Source organism: Lagenorhynchus albirostris, chromosome 2, assembly GCF_949774975.1.
Source record: "Lagenorhynchus albirostris chromosome 2, mLagAlb1.1, whole genome shotgun sequence".
In the NCBI taxonomy this organism is placed as follows: Eukaryota; Metazoa; Chordata; class Mammalia; order Artiodactyla; family Delphinidae; genus Lagenorhynchus; species Lagenorhynchus albirostris.
This window is the reverse complement of record NC_083096.1, coordinates 83235201-83260363: the sequence shown is the minus strand read 5'-3', so window position 1 is coordinate 83260363 and position 25163 is coordinate 83235201. Positions and strand designations below refer to the sequence as shown.

Genomic DNA, 25163 nt, shown 5'->3' with positions numbered 1-25163 from the left:
GGATGTTAACTTTGATCACCTGGCTGAGTCTATGTTTGCCAGGTTTCTTTGGAAGCTGGACTTCACTAAGTCTAACACACCCTAAGTGCGGTGGTCGGGGAGGGGCAAGTTCTAAGCTCCGCTTCCTGCAGGGGGAGAGATCTAAATACACTATTTGGAATTCATCTATAAAGAAGATTTGTTTCATCTCCCTCATATAAGTATGGACTCGTGTATTTATTTTATGCTTAGTTATAATTTAATACTATATTGTTTATTTTGTTGCTCAGATGGTTCCCCCTTTGCCATTGGAAGCCCTTTCAGTTGGCCCCAGTGTCCCTTTGACCTGACTTTATTAACCCCTATTTTAAGATAAAGAAGCTGAGGCTCAGTGAGGTTGCCTTGCCCAGGCCACTGTATGTGCCTAGGTCTGACTAGATCTATGCTTCAAACCACTACATACACATATTATGAAAGGTCCAAGAGAGATCTGTGCAGGCTAGCTTAGCCTGGGATGCCTCAGGATACTTTCTGCCTATCCTTCAAGGCTCCTCCCAAATGTCAAATTCTCTCTATGGGGGCCTTCCTGTCCCTTTCCTCCCTATGCATTTGGATATGATCTCTTTCTTCCTCTGAATCCCCAAATCACTCTATTTATATTTTCTCTTAAAGCATTTAATACACTTTACTAATTATTGTAGATATGTTTCTTATCTACATATTTTTCTTATTTACATATGTTTCTCATCTCTGCCCCGACCCTCAACTCTATAAGCTCTACACTCTCAGCTCTACAGAAGGAAGGACAATTATCTTTGTTTTCTTAATCATCTTTTTACTCCTTCCAATATTTCAGTCCCTTGTACATAAATTCAGAAAATATGTTAAATTTAGTTGGTAAGAAAGCATGGATTTCATTGGAGGAGGATTAGTGAGTTTATAGGCCAATATTGTTTTGGTCAGTTACCTTTGAACTTCTCCTATAATGGGTTCCACTGTCGTGAGTCCCTGGAGATACTGACTTCAGACTTGGGCTAGGGCCTACTTAGCACAGAAAAGTCTCAGACCAGATTATAGTCTTCTCTCACTAGCAAGACCAAAGGGAAAGAACAGAGAGATGGAGAAAACATATTCTGGCAAAATATTTCAGGGAATATATGAGAAAATTCAGAAGAGGCTAGAGTCCTGAGCAAAAGATTTTAAGACCTAATATTATAGTGGGTTACTTCCGGAGCTGGTGTGGGTCTTGGACAGCAAGGATGGCTGCTAGCAGAATTCGGATGGTCTTTGATATTAGTCACTCGTGAGCATAATATGACATTTCATCAGCAATTCACACTCTCTAGTCTCAAATACCTTCTGGCACCTTCTTTCCCTCTCTTCAAAAGTAACTTACCTCCAGTTTTATACTCGAGGTTAGCATTCCCCTTGCCTTTAGAAGTGATGATGTAACACTTACAGGTACCAGCATCTGTGAGTTGCACATTTTTCAGCCTCAGAGAGGCATTGCCAACTATTACTTGATCAGCAAACACTGCTGTCCGACCTCTGAACATTTCATCCTGGTCCGACAGGTCATCTTTGCCTTCTTTGAACTCATGGACCAAGTCCATAACACCTCCGTTCAGCCACTGTATCATGATATCAGAAAGTTTGATGTCGGGTTCAAAAGTGCAGCTCAGGATTCCATCCTCCCCAGTGTTCCCAGCTGAGGTGAGAGTAGTGACTGTGACGGAGTGTCTCCCTACAATTCAGGAAACAAGGGTCAATGCCAAGGGAAGCTTTGGAACATCTACAACCAAATCCTTCATTACTAAAAAGCCAAACAGGGACTTCTGTAATAAATTAGAAATATACAAAACAGGAGAGGCATGAAAAAAGAAGACATAAGAATAGAAAGAGTATTAAGACGATAGTTTTGATACCTACAGCAGATCTGCCAACAGCAGATTAAAAAGCTACACTTTTTTTTTTTTTTTTTTTTTTTGCAGTACGCAGGCCTCTCACTGTTGTGGCCTCTCCCATTGTGGAGCACAGGCTCTGGACGCGCAGGCTCAGAGGCCATGGCTCACGGGCCCAGCCGCTCTGCGGCATGTGGGATCCTCCCAGACCGGGGCACGAACCCGTGTCCCCTGCATTGGCAGGCGGACTGTCAACCACTGCGCCACCAGGGAAGCCCCAAAGCTACACTTTTTGAGACCAAGCAACTGAAATCTTGAGCCCAAATAAGAGGAGAACGTATTGGACTTGGGTTTTGAAGATGGGAATTCAGATCCTGGTTTTGTCACTTAAGAGCTACGTGACCTTGACTACATCTCTGGATCTCAGAAAAATGGTGATATCTGTCTTACCTACCGTAAAGTAAAATATAATGATATAATGATATCTGTCTTACCTACCGTAAAGTGCTCTTGTGAGGATCAAATCAAATGGATGTGAACTTGATTTGCAAACTGTAATTACACATATAAGGTATTGTTATTCTCAGTTAACCAGAAGTGGCACAGACGTGAAACCTCACGTTAACTAAATATGGCTAATAATTCTGAAGAATGCTAAATTCTAAGTGTTCTTACTTTTATCTCCACTTGAATGATGAAGAAACGAAGGCATAGAGAATAGAAGTGATTTGGTCAAGGTCAGAGTGCTAGCTATGGCATAATGAAGAATGATACTTAATTAAATTGATTTTTGGCCTAAGATAGAAGTCACACCCTTCTCTCCAAACATATAACAAGTACAAGTATTAATTATGGTGACAGCCACATCCACTGCCTCTTCCCCACTTGCCCAGCTGACAGCCCACTCTGTAAAGGACTGACTAGCTCTTCTCTCTGTACTGGAGGCTGCTGACTGGGGATGCCTACAGGGGTGCTTTAATTAACTAAATATTCTTGAGAGCCTCCTTCTGTGGCTTGGATGTGAAGGTAAGGAGAGGATGGGTCTTTGAGCCCAAGAAGAGAGTGGAACAGACCCAAGGAAGTGTGGGGGAGAGACCATGAGAGGGAAAGGTGAAGAGAGTCCCCCATCACCAGAGCTGCCTTAGATCCTGAGGGTTTTCCGGTCTAGTTCCTGTCCCACTGGGTATCCTTTAAACAAACACCTTATATTTATAATGCTCTGCACAAACCTCTCTTTCTTATAGCCAAGAAAGTCCAACATGATGGATGCTGGGCACCTCTCAACTGGACTTCTCAGCTTCCTTATTGGTGTTCCTGCCTCTCATCTTTGCCTCCATCTACCCCATTTTACATGCATTAATCTTACAGGTAGACCTTAAAGTACAATCCGAACATGTCAGTTTCCTAATCGCTAATCTTCCACTGCCCCCAAGGGCTGTAGAATAAACTTCAGACTCACAGCATGGCCTTCAAAGTTAAATATTGCATGCCACATAGGAAATGCCCATAGCTATTAGCCCTTTCCAGCCAGACTTCCCACTACATCCTTTCCAAGTCTATACTGTAGTCTTTGCCTATCAAGTGATTTATTGATTTGCTGCTTTCAATGAAAAAATACATAAGCAAAGCACACTTGCTATTTTTCAAATGTAAGAGGTAAACATTATGAACATAGGGGATATCTTTGGCATCTTGCGTCTTCCAGCCCTTAAGGGGTTGGAATTGTCTTATTAGCTCCTATGCTTTTATAAAGTAGATGAAGGTAATGGATTAGGGACAGAACTGGAGAAGCAAGCTAGATGATTTATATTATAAAGAACAGAGAGTTACTGATGGCAGAAAAAGTACCAGTAAAAACGAGGCAGAGGAAACAAAAACCTGTGCCTAGGCTGGGTTGGGAGGATGTTTTGGAGGTTTTAGAGTGTAGGAGAAGAGAGGCTTTGGAGTAGCTGCCATGCATGGTCATTCATGTGGGAGATCTGGGAGAAAAATTAGGAAAGAAGGTAGTATGAAGTTTAGCTGTGTAATATGAATGCAACACACCCCATCCCCTGCCTTGGCATTTTATTGAACACTGCTTTAAAGATTTACTTTGCTTTTTAATTGTTTTCACTTGACAGATTGATATCCAAGACATTGCAGGCTAGTACTGGTTATAATTATACTATGCATCTCCACACACTGCATTGTGCACCTACAATTTATAGTTCCCTCCTCTCCTTTATCACCAGTTATCCAACTTCTACTTATATTCAAGGCTATTCAGATGGCAGGACTCGCATGAAACCCCCTTTTGATGTGCCAAACCAAAATTGAAAGATCGTCTCTCTCCTCTTCCTCAACACGTTTCTTTGCCTTTATTATAGCATCTGTCTCCCTCTACCTTGTCTCTAGTCTGTCTCTGGCACTAATCTGTAAGCTTTTCAAGGGAAAAAATGTCTTAATCATATCTGTAAGTCCTATAACGCTTTGAGGGTTAATTTTATGCGTCAGCTTGACTGGGCCCCAGAGTGCCCGGATATCTGGTCAGACGTTCTGGGTGTGTCTCTGAAGGAGATTAATATTTGCATCAGTAAAGCAGATCACCCTCCTTAATGTGGGTGGGCCTCATCCAGTCAATTAAAGACCTAAACAGAACAAAAAGGCTGAGCGAGAGGGAACTGGTGCTGCCTTTGAGCTGGGACACAAGTCTCTCCCTGCCTTCAGACTTGAACTGAAACACTGTCTCTCTTTGTATCTTGAGCCTGCCAGCTTTGGGGCTGGAACTAGCCATTGGCTCTCCTGGTTCTCAAGCCTTTGGACTCAGACTGGAACTAAACTGTCTGGGTCTCCAGCTTGCTGCCTGCAGACCTTAGGACTTCTCAGAGTCCATAATCATGTGAGTCAATTCTTTCTAAATCTTCCTCTCTCTCTGCCTCTCACTCCCTTTCCCCCTATACCTCCACCCTATTGGTTCTGTTTCTCTGGAGAACCTGACATATAAATTCTGGTACCAAGAAGTGGGGTACTGCTGTAATAAGTACCTAAGCATGTGGAGGAAGTTTTGGAACTGGGTAATGGGTAGAGGCTGGAAGAGTTTTGAGGTGCGTGCTAGAAATGTGGATGTTAAGGGCGATTCTGGTGAGATCTCAGATGGGAAATAAGGAACGTGTTATTGGAAACTGGAAGGAAACAATCCTTGTTAGAAAATGGCATAAGAACTTGGCTGAATTGTGTTCTAGTGTTTTGTGAAAGGTAAAACTTGTGAGTGATAAAATTGGATATTTAGCTGAGGAGATTTCTAAGCAAAGTGTTGAAAGAGAGGCTTGGTTACTCCTGACTGCTTATACTAAAATATGAGAAAGGAGAGAGATGAATTGGAGAAGGAATTGTTAAGCAAAAAGGAACCATAACTTGAAGATTTGGAAAGTTCTCAGCCTATCCATATTGCAAAAAATGAGAAGACTGTTCTGAAGATAGCGCTCAGGGTGTGGGTGAACAACCATTTAATAAGGAGATCATAGGTATGACTCATGAGGATTTTAACAGCCACCTCAACAGAAGCCAGGAATAGAGATAGGATTATATACTGCCAGCTTGGTACAGAAAAACTAAAGGGAATAGAAAAATGAGACAAAATGAAAGAAAGCTATCAGACTTCGTAGATTTAACAGAACCAGACCATGGATCTATTCAGCTCTATGCTTCAGCAGGCCAAGGGCCTCTATTTCAACAGGCTGGAGGGCCTCTAATGGAAGCCTTAGAGATGGGGCCATCTGGAGCCTGGGGTGGGGGGTGGCAGTGGGACTTCTCAACTGCTAGAATTGTGAGAAAATAAATTTCTATTGTTTAAGCTACCCAGTGTATGGTATTTTGTTATGGCAGCCTAAGCAAACTAAGACAAGTGCCTAGTGCTGTGTTTCTACAGAGAAAAATATTTGTTGAGTGAATGAATAAATGAATGAATGAAAGAATGAAAATCAGTAGAAATCAAAGCACTGTTTGAGATGATTCTATCCAAAATGATTGTAGGAGTAAGGAACATTTGGCTAGATTATCCCATCTAAATTTGGGGGAAATGTGAGTCAGTGAAAAAAGAAAGCAATGAAAATACACCATGATTCTCAATAAAATCATAGAGCAAGCATAACTATGTTAGAGCAAGGGTAAATCTGATTGTAGTTTATAAAGTTCCATTAAAGTTGAATTGAAAAATTACTTTTTAGAAAAAATACATGATTAGCACAGTTTATGGAGAGAATGAAATGGTAATGACATATCTTAGTTGAGTAATTATGTTACTGAATTAATTTTAATGTGTTGGCCTTGAGCCCACAGGTGGAGAATTTGTTGAAATATCTCTTAGAAAACTTAATGATTAAAAGTAGGCAGCTGTGGAGTGCCCCAGGGACCCACCGCAGGCTCTAGCTCATTTAAGGTTGCATTAAAGATGTGGCAGATGGAATGTGTGTAATGTTGATTAAATCCCCCCTCCTTGTAGCAAATCAGGAGGAGGAATAAAAGCCAGTGAGAATTTAAGAAACCATGAGGACCTGGCCATTGCTTTGCACCCAGAAAGCAATCAATAAATACTTATTTGTTAGGTGAATAAATGATGGTTACAAGTGATAAAATGAGATTTACTTTGCAAGCAACAGTATATAAATATTGCTTCTCTCAAAAAGAAATCTGTTTTCAATTTTGCAAACAAATATTGGCTCAAGGAGCTATGTTCTAGGAACCACGGTTTGGCCTAATATGACTCTCCAGACCTCCTAACCACCAGGGGCTCTTGTGTGGTTTGTTGAGGGTAAAAGGGCTTTTAGAGATGGTTAGAAGCAGCTATCTACTGATACAGAATTTTGTTAAACAGGCATGAGTTTCAAGAATTCCATTGGTCTCTAAGATTCCATCAAACCTCTTTAAAGTTAGAAGTCCCAGCCACTTACTGAAAATGAATTCTCTAGCTCATGAGGGCTGATGACTATCACAGCTCTGGTCTGCATGGGAAAAGAGGAGCTGTCAAAGGGCGGGAGCAAGCTGAAATTGGAACCATTTTGTTTTCACACGAGTGGGCACTATTCAATTGCTCTCTGCAGTAGGAGCAGGAATCTCTTGGGAGGTGGGGGTATAGGTAACACAAGGCAAGGATTCTTTATAGAAATTACGATTCTGGGTTGCCCAACACCACTGGATGAAACCTGGGAAATGAACTTTCCTTTGAAATGACTCAGTAAGACAAGTTCTGTAGATTTCAGTAGCACAGAGAGCATCCTCAGCTTCTGCTGCAACCCAGCTGTCCAGATGGGCACCATAGCACATGGTTTAAACGTGGAAACACATAGGCTTAAGCCTGCACCAGTGGAACCTGTGGTGGCACCTGTGGGTGCCACTCTTGCCAGAGAAGAGGGCAGGGTTGGGGATAACAGTTGCTCTTGTGAGAAGACAGCAGAAAGGATACTGGGCCAGGCTAGATAAAGGAATGAAGTAGGGAAGCTGCAGCAGAGCATTGGCGTTTGAGAACAGGTATCAGGCTGTCTGTGTTCAAGTCCCAGCTCTGCCACTCACTGGATATGGGACCTTGGGCAAGTTTTCTAACTTCTCTATTCCATAATTTTTTTCATCTGTAAAATGGAGATGCTAATAATAGTAGCTTCCTCAGAAGGCCCCTGAAAGGACTAAGTGATACAATACAGGTAAAGAGCTTAACATAGTATCTGACTTGCCACATGTTAAACCTTAAATCAATGATATTGATAACCATTATTAATAAGAATCATTTGGAGAGATTGCAGATCAGAGCACAGGGAGGAAATAAACACTTAACTAAATGCTTATAGTGACTCATTTTAAGTCAGATAACAACCTTGAGAGGTAGGAATTACTGTTCTACCCATTTTATGAATAGGACAAAGAGGCTCTGGGGGATTCAATGGCTTGCCTAAAGCCCCGTATCTAGCAAGTAGTGGGGCCAGTATCAAACTCAGTCTTGTCTGAGTCTGTCCTAAGCCTATACTCCTTCCACCACATTTTGCTGATATCCAGGGCCAGACTGAGATATAGAGAGAGCCTATCCACTAAAACAGTATCCCCACCTTATGTAAAAATAAAAAACAATGAAAAACCATAAAACAAGTGTAAGAAAGGCCAACATCTGTCTATTTTCTCAGATGACTACAGTGACAAAATACGTATCAATTTTTTTCCAAACAACTTCAGTGCTCCTGTTTCGGCGCCATTAAGCACACGCCTGATTGTTTTATCCAGTGACCAAAGATGGAGCATAATTAGGAGGCAGTGTCCTGTGGCTTCCTGCCCTGGCTTCCCTAACTTCAGAGGAGCTTCTGGGTGTGGCCAGGAAATAGTACAAGTTTTAGGAGGTGCTATGTGAATGCATTAATAATAGCAAATTATTATTAATGGCACTGATGGTATCAATGAAAACAATAACAGCAGCCATTTATTACACACGTATGTGTCTGGCACTTTATAAACACTTTCTCGTGTAATTCCCACAACGACTTTATTTTACCAGTGAAGTTCTGGGAAGTTAAGTCATATCCCAAGGGACACACAGTTAATGTTAGACTTGAGATTAGAACAACTCTGATCCCTAAATGTTTCTACTATACAGAGCTGTTCAAAGTCACCCAGTGGGTGAGTGATAGCACAGGGACTGGCAAATTATAGTCAGGGACCTTCCACTGCATCTCCCTCCTTCTCAAAGGGTCATCTACGAAGGCTGCCCTAAAGCCAGCCTAATGGGAGCTGTTCAGCCTCTCTTCCAAACAACCTACCTCAAAAGCATTTTATGTTTTATGGGGTCCACATTTAGAGCTTGTAAGGAGTGGAATGGCTATGAGAAGGTGACATACACAGCCTCAGGAGAGTCACAAAGAAATAGATTCTTTTCTGTGTTTAGGAATATCTTTACATCTTTAAAATCTGTGTTCTCAGGAATATTGCCTGCAAGGCATACCAGAAAACACCCTTCTCTGCCACATCTCTGCATGACTGTTATCACTGGTATGGAGTGATGGGAAAGAGTGTGGGTTCTGGAAGCAAATTTCCAGGGCTTGAAACACAACTGCGCCTGCTTGCTTGCTGTGTGCAACTTTAGGCAATTTTCTAATCAGGACATAGTAATATTTATCTCCTATTTGTTGTGAGTGGTAAACAGATAATATATGCAAACTTATTTAGCACAGTGAGGTGAACACAAAAAGGATTCAAAAGATATCACCATCACCGTCATCATTATCTACCTAATGCTATTTGCTTAATTTCACTGTCTTGTGTATTAATCCAGCTAACATTTTATCTAATTTACTTAAAGTGTGATGATATAATGCTCTCAGGTAAGGGTTATGGTCCTTTTAATAGAGGCAATTTAGAAAAATCCAACTAAACAGTGTTAAAGTAATAAACAGCCCACTTAATCCAGAATAGCCAGCTTTTACCTTATGAAATAGAAGGCAGAAAATCTTTCATTGGTGGTAGGGTTTTAATATTATTGGTGGTACACTGCTAAACTGAGTGAACTGTAACTTTTATCTATGTATTCACCCCTCCATGCCCCCGTCCACTTGTCTATTCAAAAAGCACTTAAGGGGCTTCCCTGGTGGCACAGTGGTTGAGAGTCTGCCTGCCGATGCAGGGAACACGGGTTCGTGCCCCGGTCTGGGAAGATCCCATATGCCACAGAGCGGCTGGGCCCGTGAGCCATGGCCGCTGAGCCTGCGCGTCCGGAGCCTGTGCTCCGCAACGGGAGAGGCCACAACAGTGAGAGGCCCGCGTACTGCAAAAAAAAAAAAAAAGCACTTAAGGAGTACCCTCTGTATTCAAGGAACTGAGCTCAGTACCTGAGGTTGCTGTAGCTATGCCACAGGAAAAGATATACGTAGCAAAATGTTGACTGTCACAGGGAAGCTGAAGTTATAACTAAAGAAGAGGAGTTAAGGATTAGTGAGGAAGCTACCAAAATGTATGTACTGATATATTTAAAAGTCCAAAATATTTGCTTTACTAGTCAATATTTTATTTCTATATATATATATTGTAGAAGATATAGAAGTATAACATACATACATGAAGTGTACACATAATTGTGCAGTTTGAAGAATTATCACAACTTCTCCCCATGTACCCAGCACCCACACTGAGAATTAGAACTTTACTATCCCCCAGAAGTCCCCTCGTGCCCCCTCCTAATGGCTGCTCTCTCACTCTTCCCAGGAGAATAATCATTATTCTGCCTTCTAATAGCAGAGGTTCATTTGCCTGGTTTTTATACAGAATGTACTGTCTTGTGTCTGGCTCTGTCGCTCAGCATTATGCTTCTCATATGAAAACGCACCCAGTCTGTCAGTCACCAGGAAATATTTAGAAGTTAAAATCACAACAGTGTCCCACGAGATCCAGTGCCGGTGAGGGCGTGGAGCACTGGGTCCCTCATACACTTCCTGTGAAGAGGGACTTGGTAAATCACTTTGGAAAACTAAATGGCGGTATCTACTAAGGGCTGTTTATTGGCTTTCTGGACGTACTGTTTTGTGAAGTGCTTATTTTAAGATATTAGAAAAAGAATTAAAAGACAGCAACAACTAGGTCCTACTGTACAGCACAGGGAACTCGGTCCAGTCTCCTGGTTTAAGCCATAATGGAAAAAAATATTAAAAAAAAAGAAGATATATATGTGTATAACAGAGTCACTTTGCTATACAGCAGAAATTAGTACAACATTGTAAATCAACTATACTTCAATAAAAATTTTTTTTAAATAAAAAAGAATTTAAATGGATCATCACTTAAAAAAAAAAATTAAGGGACTTCGCTGGTGATCCAGTGGGTAAGATTCCGTGCTCCCAATACAGGGGACCCAGGTTCGATCCCTGGTCAGGGAACTAGATCCCATATGCATGCCGCAACTAAGAAGTCCGCATACTGCAACTAAAGATCCTGCATGCCGCAGCTAGACATGCTGCAACAAGGATCCCGAGTGCCGCAGCTAAGACCCGGCGCAGCCTAAATAAATATTTTAAAAAAAGAAAGAAAAGACGGCAAAACAAAATGGAAAGAGGGACATTAATAAAGATAAAAGCCAAAATTAATTAAATAAGAAAATCAGAGAAAGTAAAAAGAAAACCAAAACCTGGGTCCTTCAAAACTACTATAAAGCTAATTAACACCTGTAAACCTATTTTAAGATATGAGAGGAAAAAAAAAAAGATATGAGAGAGAGAGCGCCCAAGATTAGGAATAGGAAGAGATGAAATAAAGAAAAAACAAATTATAAAAGAATATTAGAATGAAACAGGCTAGTGAGCTCAGAAACAGATCCATTCGCATTTGGATACTTGATTTATGACAAAAATGGCACTAGTGAGAAGTGGGGGAAGGATAGTATTTTGACCAATCTTGCCACTATCTTTGCCCATGCACAAAATTATTCTAGATAGTTGCAGATATAAATGTGAGAGGTTAAACATTAAAGCTTCTACAAGATAACCTAGAAGAAAATGTTTATGACCTTGGGATAGGCAGACTTCTTAAACAAACTGGTTACCAAAAACTCCTGGTGTAAAGGAAGAGATTGATAAATTTGACTATGTTAAAATTAGGAACTTTGCTCATTGAAAGCCATCATTAAGAAGGTGAAAAAGCAAGCCACAAAGTAGAGGAGATTTTGCAATACACATAACCAAATTGCACCCAGAATATATAAAGAGTTCCCACATATCAAAAAGAAAAAGATAACCCAATAGAAACATGGATGAAAGACAAAATATACATTTTTGTTGATAAAAGAAAATGGAGAAGGATGCTTATGTCTTTTCGAGGCAAACATATCTACGAGTTTTCTTCATTTAGGCCTTGTGATTACTATTTAGTGGCAGCACACACACTGGAGGAGAGTGACACAGAGAAAAGACAGCTGGAACTATAAAAACTAAAGTTATGAAGTAACAGCTTTGGCCACAGACTAAGTTAAAATAAATGTGTCGTCCTGAGTCAGGCACTTTAAGGGAAATGAAGCAAACGACTTGCTTCAGAGAGGACAGCTGCTGGTCTAACTCATTCAATGTCTTAATTAATCTGGCATCCATAATAGATGCTTCTGAGACATGGTGTCCACAGAAGAGAAGACGATTCCTGCAGTTGACATCAGTTAGCTGCATTCAGAAACCCGCCATCCATGCCGCAATGGCTTCTGTTTCCTACATGGAATGGCAGTTATGACCAGGATAAGGATTCTCATTAAGAACCCTGTGTACAAAGACTTGATATTCTTTAACACTTCAGCTGAAGCTTCATTGCAAAGGAATCATCTACTCAGGCCAGCCATTGATAGAATGGCTCAGCCGCAGCACGTTACCTATGATCCCAGAGTGATATCTTCAGCACTATCTGGTAGACAGAACACTCTGATAGACATTCCATTTGATTCTCTCAACTACCTGGTGAGGTAGACCTTATTTCCTCCACACCATACATGAGGAAACTGAGGTCCAGGGAGTTAAATGAATACAGTGCAGAGAACACAGTCAATAAGTAGAAGAACCAGTTCTCTACTCTGAAGTTTTCTTGGTCCAAGATCTGTGCTCTTGCCATTCTACCACACTGAATGATTAGGGACTTAGGGACCAGGGGTGAATGGATCAATGATAATGCAATAAATCACATACCTGAAATACCAAAACCGATGATAAGTGCAATTGCTCCAGCCAGAATAATGATGGTGCTAATAATGCTGTGGAGAGAGAGAAAAACAGGAAATTACTTCTTCATTCCACTTGACGTGCTGCTTCGCAACCTGGGCTCATACCTGTCATTTGTAAGAGGTGTTACATAAAGAGTCTCAACGTTTTCTTCAACATAAGCTCTTTCCTAGAAATAGGTACCTTAGAAAGGAATCTCAGCGATCTCATCCCTGTCCCCCTGGGGTGCTGGGATAGATTGAAGGAGTGGCTCTTTTATCAGGCTATGTGTGTCATCATTCCTATTTCCAGGTCAGTGAAGACCATACACAAAGACTGCTGGGGAAAACCCGATGGCATTTCTGTAATGCCAGGTGCCACTTGAGGGGGGACTGGTTCCATCCCCAGCCCACCCTGAGCATTACTGCCCATCCCTCTTACATCATTAACCTATCTGTTTTGTCTCCTTCCATAGACTTTAAACTCTGAAGGACAGCGGTCATGTCTTCATTTTGTACCCACTCATCTCTAGTCCACTTCACCCTGCAGATCCTCGACAGGAGTTTGTTTCCTCTTATTAAAAAAGTAAGACAGAAAGTTTAGAAAGTACAAATAAGCAGAAATAAGACAATAAAGTCACCTGTAACTCCACCATCCAGACATAACAACCACTGACTTCTTGATATGTATCTCGCCAGTTTTCAATGAGCAGATTAACAAATGACATTTGGGAAATAAACAAATAAGGAAGTATTGCTTTCATTTACTGAGTGCTAGAATTACATAGCAGACATGTTGTTTTAGGCACCATTTATGGATTATGTCATTTATCCATGTGATAATCTTATGAGGTAAACAAATGTACTATGTCCATTTTACAGATGAGGAATGACACAGGGAGGTCAAGCATCTTCCGTACATTCACACGGTTGGTAAGTGCTGGGCTGGGATTAGAATCTGTCTCCAGAATCTGCACCTGCCTACTTCCTACGCTGCCTCCCAGGGGTGAGGGCTCACAAGTGGTCTGTCCCTCCTCTCTGCCCAGAGGGGCCCATGAGGGGATACCGGCTTTAGCTGGTGAGAGTGACTCAGGCAGAACAGAAGGTGCAGGTCAGAGCTGGCATGGGGGCAAATCAGTTCCTGGGAAGCTTGCCCAGTGCTGCCTGCTCTGGTGCATAAGTCATCAGGCAGGTGTCCTCGGCCACACGTTCATTGCTGGCAACTCATACCCTCCCCACACCCACGCTGATGTTACGCAATAGGCACGACAAAAGAAAGGCACAGAGAGGCAAAGAATGATGCTCTAGAGAGAAAAGGGAAGCACGGGGCATTTTACTTGCTGCCCTGAATAGGCTCATTGTACCCAGCTCTCCTCAGCTCAGGGATGGGCCCACCAGAGAGAAACAACAGACTTACAAGAAACAATCTGAGTAAACAGTTACCCTGGAGGATAAACCCTCATGAGGTACAGCCATAGGGGCAGCAATTGAATAAGCAAAACGAAGCTTTTAATAATAGGGTATCTGCAGTTGATTCCAAGAAGAGGCCACATTTGACCACTTCCCCTCTCTTTACACACCCAGGTGTGGCCTCAGATCTTACTGGTCCAAGTGTGTGAGAACAGGTGGACAAACTCATAGCAAGAGGTATTATACTATCTGGCTCTCTTTGACTACTGAGCTGACAGCAGACTTGCTTTTGTGACCCAGGAACTCACTCACCTTTTGGGTGAATTACTTCATCTCTCTGAGACTCCGTTTATCCTTAGAATGGGAATAAGAGTAATTCCTGCTCTACCTTCTGTGTTACAGGTTGATGTGTGTCCCCCTCCAAATTTGTATTTTGAAGTCCTAAGCCCCAGAACCTCAGAATGTGACTTTATTTGGAAATAGTCATTGTAGATGTGATTAGTTAAGATGAAGTCATACTGGAGTAGGGTGGGCCCCTAATTCAACGTGACTGGTGCCCTTATAAAAAGGGGAAATTTGTGCTCGCAGGGAAAGCACCACGTGAAGATGAAAGCAGAGATCTATAAGCCAAGGAACACCAACGTTTGCCAGCAAACTACTAGAAGCTAGGGGAGAGGCCTGGAACAGATTCTCCCTCACAGCCCTCAGAAGGAACTAACCTTGCTGACACCTGGACTGCTAGTCTCCAAAATAGTGAGACGATATGTTTTTCTGTTGTTACCCAGTTTGTGGTACTTTGTCACAGCAGGCCTAGCAAACCAATACAAATGAGTTGTTTTAAGAACAAAACTGACAATGATTGTTGCATATTCCATAAAGGGCTATTCATATGTTACTTTGTACTATACAAAATTTACTTGTGGCTTTTTGCTGCAAGCTTGTTATCAAAAGCTAGGACTTAAGTCTGGAGAATAACCCTACTGGTGATAATGAAAATATCATAGTAGTTTGACATATCGAAAAAAGCACGTACTGGGCTTGGTGCTAAGCATTCAATGTGCATTTTGTCATTTGCTTGAATTACCAGATCCTGTTCTCCTTAATTTCTCTCATATTCCTCCATGTCTATTTCCACTGTTCCTGGTCACCATCATGTCTCACCAGCATCACTGCAATGCTCTCCTGACAGCCCTGCTTCTGGTCTAGACCTCTCCAATCCATTCTTCACACTGCCAGAATCAGTGGTGACCTCAGAATTTCTGTATGAGTGTGGCTTAGGGGAGATAACCTAGTTGAAAGCAAGGCCGAGGGTGATCACTGAGGCAGTATAATACTGTAATCACAAGCATGGTTTCTGGATCCAGCTTGAATAGGTTCAAGTCCCAGCACCACTACTTCCTAATTGTGTGACCTCAGATTTCCATTCCTTCTTGTGAAGATTGAGTTAAACACATTTTAAAAGATCACCTAGAACGGTGTCTGGCGCATAGGGAGCTTTAATGATATTAGCTATTATCATTCTTGTTTTTCTGCTACGGTTATATAACAAGCACATGTTTCTAATGAAGTATATATTTTCTTGGTGGTGCTGATGGAAATGGTTGTGAGGACCAACTGTTACCCTTTGGTTAGCTACCGAGCTATTGGTAAGAATGATTACAAAACTAATCATTATACTCCTCTGCTTAAAACTTCAAGTGCCTTTCTATTTCCCTCATGATAAAAATCCACTTTTTGATGTAGCCAGCATGGCCTTCCAAAGGGGGCCTTGCCCTCTCTCTCCAGGCTTGCCTCTCCCCACACTGCCCCTGGGGTCCTGCACTCCAGTCGCACTGAACCATCACAGGTCTCCCTGCCGCAGACCTACCCTCTCTAAGGAGGGGGTTTGGACAGCAGAGACACTGAACAGACACCTGGATACTCACCAACAGGAAGGGGACAGTGGAGGTTTTAGGTTTCAGTCAAAGCAGCTGAGCCCATCTTCCTTACCCCCAGGCCCACATGCTTCGCTTGCTGTGGAAGCAGAACCCTGCCGTCTGGCAGCAAGTTCCCTATCTAAGCAGAAGTCACCTTGAGGTTTGTTCTGAGCTGGTATTCCCTTGGGAAACCACTCAACCTCCAGAGCCTTGGAAAGAGAGGCAGGAACTATCAGAGCAGCCAGATGAAATAATTCTTGTCTGCTGCTTATTAATTTTTTAAAAAGATGAATAAAATATTTCACATACGGTGTTCTTACATTGCTTTGTGGTTTTTACCTCCCCAGAATAATTTCCAATAACTGCTCTCCAGGAAATTTTTAATGCAAATCTGTGTCTTCTAACCACTGCACTGGAATTCACAGTGCACATTTGTTAGACCCTCCTGACAAAAGAGCCCAGATGAAAGTCGATGCCTTTGGAGGATTTGCTCACTTAATAAACATTTATTAAGTACTTACTATGTGAAAGACATTGTTCTGGGCAATATGGAGAAAGTATAGAGATGACGTAAACAAAGTGCCTGCCCTCAAGGGACTTACAGTGTAACTGAGGTAAAACACACACACACACACACACACACACACACACACACACACACATAAAACATACACAAACATACAGATGCACACACAGACACACAACACACCACTGTAATAAGACATAATGTGGTGAGGGCTTCCATAAAGAGAGGAACAAGTTCTCACAGGAATTTTGGGGAGGTAGGAAGTATTTAAATCTGAGAGAAATAGGGAGAATCAAAGTGTAGTTTCGTGACCAAATTTCAAAGAAAGTAAAGAGAAAGGCTTTGTTCAGAAATATATTTAGCTAATTCATGCTGCAATACAGTCTCTCTCCAGGGCAGAACCAAAAAGAAAAGTGGTTGTTTCTGCTGCACTGCATGGGGTCAGGACCCAAGCATCACACTTTAGTGCTCTGGGCCAGGAGAAGGTGATTTCAGTGGCTGTAGAGCTCTGCCTTTCAGGGGAGGGACCAGCCTTGCAGCCTGGGAGTCTGCAGACACATCCATCCTACCCAAGGATGGCCTTGCTCAGTTCCTTCACATGTCTTTGCTTCAGCTGCGGCCGCTCTCTGTGGCACTTGAAAGAAATGAGGCTTTTCTATTAAGACATGTTGTGTTCCTGAAAAACCTCACATTCTACAAAATCACACAAGGAAGGTAACAGGGCTGATGGGAAAAAATAAGGTTAAGAGCAGATTATTCAAAGTCTATGTGACTTTGTAATTGGTCTCTAAGAGATGCGGTAATCGGTACCTTGGGAGGTAAATTGGACGGCCAAAGCAGGCAGCCCACCCAGTAGGCCCAGAAGCTGCTTTGGGGAAAATTTAAAATGCGCAGAAACAGTTGAGTCGAAACTCTGACTTAAGGTGCCGTGAACCAGTGAGACTGCTGTGAAGTTGAGTATGATGGGGGGAAGTGGAACCTGGGAGGTGCAAGGAACCTGGGATGTGTGTCTCTGGGGCAGGAGCCCCAAGGGCAGGTGTTCATTTAAAATTAAAAGAAAAAAAGAACGGAAAGCCACACTGAGCCCTTCCCACTGAAGTTGTCATTCTTCTCTGCTATTTCAGCTCCCCTTGCCTTGGAAAAAGTTACATATGAACCAATACTATTTCCATGGTAAGCCAGTATTGTTCCCCTATTTCCCAACCACATATGAGCTAATTAGTGCTCTAGAAATCTATATAGCAGCAGACAGACTGTATTAACGAATTACCAAGAAATAAACTGGGATAGAGGTACCTACCTCTTAAGGACAATTCTCATTGTATCAGAGGTCCATGAGGGTGATAAAACAATAGCTAATTCCTATTGGTCATGTTCTGTGTGTCAGCGCTATGCATACAGAGTCTCGTTCATTCCTTACAACAATGCTACGAGGTGAGTACCACTATCTTTACCTTTTGACATGTGGGGAGACTGAGGCTTAGCTTAAGTAAATGACCAAGCTCTCGCAGCTAGAAAATGGGAGAGCCGGGTCTTAAACCCAGGGAGTCCAACTTGTGAGCCTGTGCTCCTAAGAGCCACACTTCTAGAAAAAAGTGCCATATGGCAGGAGGCTACAAGTTTGGAAGGCTCCCTTGGCCTCACCCCTGCATATCTTCTCTCGCTCCATTTCTGAAAACAAGGCCTTCCTTGATCCGCTATGCCACTGTGTAGAGCACTCATCCCAGAAGACGTCAGCTGCTCTTTGTTTTATTCAAACATTAATGGTTTCTCTGTTGTCCAGTTTCAGCCTCCTTCTCAAATACTTAGAAGCTGAGAGATACCACATTCCTTATAGATCATCAGCTTACCTCCACTTGTGTAACTGGTAAATGATGAACGCTCTGAAAATTAGATTAAGTTAGCAAACGTGGGATTAATCTGAATAAATTCTACTCTTAAATATTACAAGCAGAATATTTGAGTAAATCAGGTAAATGTTTGAATCAATCAAACATATTACTTTGTTCATAAACGAATAAAGTAACTAGGTTTATAAAGGAATGCTGAAATTGAAGACATTTATTTCAGCCTATCCAAAAAGTTTCTCTTTCTCTCTCTCTTTTTTTTCCCCATAAAAGGAGAAAAGGAATTATTTTAAATACTATATGAAGCACTGGGCTTCAAGGTAAAATTATGTAACTGTTTTCTAGATATTGATTAGTACAGGTTTTAGGTTTCTGAGAAGTTTAGATTGCCATGTACTCAAGTTCTTTTTTTCCCTGAAGAATCCAGGATGTAGAGTATGTTTCCCTAACTCTAAGTGCCTCTCCTTCATCTCTTTATATTGGGAAAAGCAAGGCGAGCGTGGATCCAGGGAACCCAGACCGTGAGCATCAAGAGTGGGGAAGAAATTGGCAAAGAGGAGGCGCTATTCCTTGCAGCTTGAGGAGCGTGTGTGGAAGAGGGCGCCCCCTTTCTGGGCAGGCCTGCTCTGTCCACACTGCGGAGGTCAGCATGGCTTTGTGTTTGGGAAAGGGATTTTAGGAAACTGCGTATGAGAGACTCGGGTGCTCTCAAGGATCAGGTTGAGGCATCCTTTCTTCCTTCAAGCTGCCACTAGGGGTCGCGACACAGGGTTGTGGGGTCCTCCAAAGCACAGGCCCCAGGATTACATCGTACGTGGGCCCCAATGCCACAAAACCAGGGAGACATGACCAGCAAATAGATTTCATCTCGTACACCAACTTCTTCTGAATGATTCTTGGTGGTGGCCTAGGATATTGTGTTGGAAAATATTGCAAGGCTGCCTCGGGGCTCAGCAAGAGAGAGGGCCACCACTGATGAGAGATTTCTAAGTGAGCATTTCCAGGTGAGCCCTATCCCTGGGTTAACAGCAACACATGAAAGGGGGCTTTAACTGACCGATCACTACGAACTACCTGAGTCTCAGGCTAATTTAATGGCAAAGTAGGGCAGCGTTAGCTGACACTCCAATGTCAGCGAACAGTCCAATGGCAGTGTTAGCTGACACTCCTCCGTGTACATTTTGGGCCCTAGGCTTTAAGAAGAACACTGATGAACATGTATATTTAGGACAGTGTTTCTCAAGCTCAGCCCCATCGACTATTTGGGCCAGATAATTCTTGGTTGTCGGGCTGTCCTGTGCATTATAGGATGCTGACAGCATCCCTGGCGTCTAGTTAGGATACCAGTAGCACCCCTGCCCCACCTGTGACAACCTAAAATGTCTCCAGATGTGCTACCCCAGTTGAGAATTGTTGATCTAGGAGTAACAGGACCACGGTGGTGATGTGATTAGAAGACAAGTCTTTTGAAGAATAGTTAGGGAAACCAGGGTAGTTTAATGTAGACAGGACTAAATGTAGTGATGATCATTCCAAAACTTGAAAGGTGCTATACGGGCCTATTCTCCACCACTCTGGAAGCAACGAAGCCAGTAGGTGAAAGTTCTAGGAGGTTAGCTTTAGATTCGGCATACAGAGAAACTTTCCAACAGAGCTTTCTGGCGCTGGCCTGAGACTGCAGTTTCCCATCACTGTGTGTGGCGTACAAGCAGGGGCTGAGTAGACACTTAGGGAGAGAAGTGGGAAGGGAAGAGTTTCTGGTACCAAACAAGGGTTGGAGCAATTCTGAAAGTCCCTTTCAAATACAGTATTATAGTTAAATGATTCTGGAATTTGATATTCCCTGGGATTTGCTCTGGCCTTGCCGTTGCCACAGTTGCGTATTCTGTATATGCCTCCTAAAACCTCTGTTAACAATGATAGCTCATACTTACTAAGTGCCTGACCTCATTTATCTCATTTAATCCCCACAACAACCCTATGAGGTAGGTCCTATTATCTTTATTTTACAGGTGAGGAAACCGAGGCCTAGTATTAAGGAACACATCCAAGGGCTCATCCCCGGGGAATTAGACTCCACTGTCCATGGCCTTCATTATTATACTCTATTTTATACAAATCCAAAGTTTTGAAAATCCCAGGGGTCAAATCTGTGTCCAGGCTCATGTTTTGTACAGTTGTAACCTATGGAAGGACAACGTGGCCAGGTTTACGTAGATTGAAGGAGTCCCTCTCGCCCAGGATCTATCTTTTGTCTGAAACTCTGAAAGGAAAACAGGAAGGGGGAATGTCAGGTGGAAAAATACAGAATGTTCATAACTAGACATCTTTCCCTAAACAATGTTGGAGTTTGCAGCGAAGCCATTCTATTTTATTCTTAAGCTGGCTCTATTTATAACCGTCCCCCTGATTGCCCACGAAGCCCACATTAGCATTTCATCAGGCGGGTGCACAAGCAGAGCGAGACAAAAGTCAATACAAGGTTGATTACTAGTCCTTTTCCTAATCATACCTGTATTTTCCGTTCCTCCTTATTCTCACCTCAGAGAAAAAAAAACATTTCCAGAAGATTCCTTCAGCAGCATAACCGATCCCATTGTGTTTAATAACAAACACACTTCAGCCCTTTTATGAACCTCCATGGCAGCAGGGAGCTTGAATCACTGAGAATGCTGCCATTCATCCTATACCAGTGTCCAAATTAAACACTTCCACCTCCACAGGATCCTTGTAAGGGCCCAAAGAAACAAACCATGCTTTGTAACGTGTAAATATTAGCTATTATATTAAAATTATAAAGGTTAATTTGAATTTTTTACCCCTTCTTAGTACCCCCTAATTTAAACGACTTCTCATTGCTGTAAAGTTCAAACTGAGCCTAGAATTTAAGACCATCCTAAAAGGCCATGCTGTCTGTCTAACCCTTCTCCCCATCTGGAGCCCTGTGTTCCATCGGGCTGATCTCCCTGTTGCCCTCTGCCTAGCACATCCTTCCACCTCCTTTCTGGTTATCAAGAGCGGGTCCCGTTCAAAGCCCAGCTCAGCTCTGTCTGTCCTCTGGCGTCTCTCCTGAAGGCGCAGCCCAGAGCATGCTCTCCTTTCTCTTTCCTTAACAGAGTTTAGAGAGTGGGGCGGGAAGGTGAACCCCAGAACCCGTGAGAGAGGAGGAGGGCCAGGCACTGGCGTCAGGATGGGAGGCGGAGGCAGGGGCTGGATCTGAGTCGGTCTGATGGGGAAGCACCGCGCAGGCTCCCTCCGCTAACCCTTCCTCCCCTCGGTCACTGTGGTCCGGGCCTTGGGCAGACGGAGGGCCCGCAGAGCGTGAAAGATCTAAGGACTGGGCCACCTGCGCAGCTCCCTAAAGCCACATTTGACTGTCTGGCTTTTTATTCCTTGACCTGCCTTCAGGATCACGTGCTGTCACTGAAGAGATTCAGAGCACTGCCTGGGCTGTCCCTTCCCAGAATGCCTAGCCCTGCCATCAGTTTACTGTTTATTCATTAATAAAGCTGGAAACAAGTATATTGGGCACCCGCCGAGCACTTCTCTACCCAAGCACACGTACCTGTCTTAGGCAGTCTGATGCCTCGGCGTCCTGAAATGGGACCCAAGGACACACTTGTACACTCCAAGGCTTCTATCACTCATGCTCTTTATTTCAGTAACACTAAAAAATATCCCCAGAGAAAAGCAGACCACTGTATCCTGGAAATCAGTAGGGATACGGTGTGTAGTCTTCCAAAAGTCCTATCAGGAATTCTACTGCAAATCCTCACCTGCTAGGACTCACATTCTCATGTTTTAGCCATGGGCACAGTTCTGCAGGTGTGGCCATGGAAAGTTTTTGAGGACGGAGGTGTGGCAATCAGGCTGCCGGGCCCATTCTTTGAGGGCCTGGCCTGTCTGAGCTGCACTCATCAGCTGCCCTGGGGCTGCCCTGTGTGCCATGACAAGCCTTGGTTTCCCACACCAAGGACAGTTCTGAAACCCAGGGCAGGGGAAACACTCCCTGTCCTAGGATCTCCAGCTGTTCTCAAGTTGAACTCCTTTGTGGACCTATTACAGACGCAAAGTTTCCCTGGCCTTCCTGGAATCTGCGCCCTGCCTCTGCCCTGGAGCTGGGCTTGAACCCAGGCCTTCTGGTAATGATTTCAGATTCTACTCTCTGTCTTTCCCCCTCTGGTCCAGCCTGAATTCTGGGACCCTGGTCTCAGCTTTCTCCTGTAGATTCATGGTTCCTGCATTCCCCTGATACTATTACATGCAATAAGGTCCTACTGTGTTCTCCTGTACCGACCCCTGACTCCCGTCCCAGACCCTTGTGGGCCACCCTAACCCACCGTGGTCCAGGGCCAGGCATTGACCCAGAGACTGGTTACAGGGCTACAATGAAACACAAGGTTTCTTTTTACCTTCTGATTAAGACTTCTACATATTCAGATACCATATTCTAGTAACAGGTTAAGATTTAAATCTCAAGTATTGATTTGAGCATTAAAAAATGAAGAAAGCATATGAATTCTGAAAGGTTAAAAAGTTTGAACACAAATAAAAGCTCAAGGAGAGTTTACATAAATTTGTGGATAATTTATCCCATTTCTTGCCCCACTTCTGGCCCCCTACTTCCACGTTCCATTTGTTCTAAACTATCTTGGGCCCCTAAATAGGCCAGGCTGTTTCTTGTCTCTATGCTTTGTTCATGTTGTTTTTCCAGTTCTTGGAACATGGTAGGAACTTAATGTTTGTTGAATAAATTCTCCACTTTAGAGAATGCTTCCCCTCAGAGTGTCTAGCACATAGTACTTAAAACTTGAAGTAATGATTAAATTAAATATCAATACTGTGTTACTAAGGGAAACTAACACATTCTTAATTTCTGAGCAGCCAATTATGGGAGAAATTATCATTTATCTTCTTCTCTAAAGGGAAATATTGGGAGTTTTGGAGTGACATGTACACACTGCTATATTTAAAATAGATAACAAACAAAAACCTACTGTATAGCAAGGGAACTCTGCTCAATATTCTATAATAACCTAAATGGGAAAAGAATTTGAAGAAGAATAGATCCCAGTATATGTATAACTGAATCACTTTGCTGTACACCTGAAGCTAACACAACATTGTTAATCAGCTATACTCCAATATAAAATAAAAGTTTTTAAAAAAAGAGTAAAAAATAACAAGAAAAGTATAACTATTGACACAAAGATTTAAAAAATTTAAAAAAATAAAATAAAGGAAAATAATCTTTTAAAAACTGTAGTATGTGAAATCTTGCCAGTGCTATGAATTATAACAAAATGCCTTGGAGAGTTGGACATAGGAGAAGACCTGGTTGGCTGGGGTCACGAAGGGAACCTGGAAAATGAATTAATTGATAACAGCTATGCTTGATTACTTGTTAAACTTGTGTCCTTTCAGTCATTCCTCTCCACAAATGACTTACAAAATAGAGGCATACCTCTAAAAGAAAACTTCACAGGGAATGAAAATTTAAATTTCCAGCAATAGTGAATATAAATATCTTTTAAAAAATCTAACTTTATAAATGCTGAATAAAACAAAACAAAGCAAAACCAGACACATATTTTTGAACACTTGGTTTTGCTGGCAAGAAAAAGGAGAGAAATGTGCAGAGGCTAAAAATGAAGGAGACACATGAATCCAGACAAGAGAGTGCTGAACAGTGGCTATCTATGCTTCCCAGTGACCAAAAGCTTCTGTCTTAAGAGCCATGCAGAACACAGAGACAAAGCTAAGGGGCCACATAAGCTAGGGGCTCTAATTGGAGACTCACATAAGCTAGGATCCCTACTTCCCCAAAGGACAGTAACCTCACTTGGTCTTGGTTCTGAGTGAAGAGAAAAAAATACCCTCCTGCGAGTGTGTATGTACCAGCCAGTCATCATGCAGATTTGAGGCCCGAATTCACAACACGTCCAGCCCCAAAGAATCCTAAACCAAGAATTAAGTTTAAAGCATTCCTAGTTGGTAAAGTCCCAATGCTTAATAGAAGCAAAAGGAAATATTCTCTGAAGAAATGTACTCTCCACCAGATGAATGGATAAAGAAGATGTGGTGTATATACCCAATAAAATAAGAATGAAATAATGACCATAAGTAAGAATGAAATAATGCCACTTGCAGCAACATGGATGGATGTAGAGATTATCATACTAAGTGAAGTAAGTCTGAAAGGGAAAGACAAATATCATACGATGTCGCTTATATGTGGAATCTAAAAAATAAGAATGAACTTATTTACAAAACAGAAATAGACTCAGACATAGAAAACAAACTTATGGTTACCAGAGGGGAAAGCAGGGGGAGGGATAAATTAGGAGTTTGGGATTAAAATATACACACTACCATATATGGAGTAGATAACCAACAACGACCTACCATATAGCACAGGGAACTCTACATAATATCCTGCAATAACCTATAATGGAAAAGAATCTAAAAAAGAACATCTATATATATGTGTGTGTGTGTGTATACATAGTTTTATATGTACAACTGACTAACGTTGCTGTACACCCAAAACTAACACAACATTGTAAATCAACTATATTTCAATAAAAATTTTAGAACATAGAAAATAAAAATGATTTTCCCACCTCAAAAAAGAAAAAAAAAAAGAAAAAAAATGTACTCTCAACCCAGGGCTCAATAACTTTCAGCAAATGAAATTCCCCAAAATACAAGCTCATGATAATACAAAAAAAAAAAAAACCCACTAAGTACACAGAGAAACAACTACCATGAATAAAAGCTTATAGAAACAAGCAGATTTTTTTTTTTTTTTTTTTGCGGTATGTGGGCCTCTCACTGTTGTGGCCTCTCCCGTTGTGGAGCACAGGCTCCGGACACACAGGCTCAGCGGCCATGGCTCACGGGCCTAGC

The 25163-nt window shown here is 42.2% G+C and overlaps 1 protein-coding gene and 1 long non-coding RNA gene across 2 annotated transcripts in view; one reads left to right on the top strand and one right to left on the bottom strand.

The window, feature by feature from the left end:
* Positions 1 to 25163, bottom strand: part of VTCN1 (V-set domain containing T cell activation inhibitor 1) — a 110508-nt gene that overhangs the window by 15073 nt on the left and 70272 nt on the right. The window contains exons 6-7 of the mRNA XM_060139233.1: positions 12545 to 12609; positions 1376 to 1723 (exon numbers count right to left, since the gene is read on the bottom strand). Of these exons, the coding sequence (XP_059995216.1) occupies positions 1376 to 1619 (244 nt within the window). The 5' untranslated portion in view covers positions 1620 to 1723; positions 12545 to 12609. The remainder of the gene's footprint in view (positions 1 to 1375; positions 1724 to 12544; positions 12610 to 25163) is intronic.
* Positions 1977 to 4222, top strand: LOC132514473 (uncharacterized). The gene is made up of 2 exons (XR_009538814.1): positions 1977 to 3248; positions 4001 to 4222. It is a non-coding gene; the product is annotated as an uncharacterized LOC132514473 (long non-coding RNA).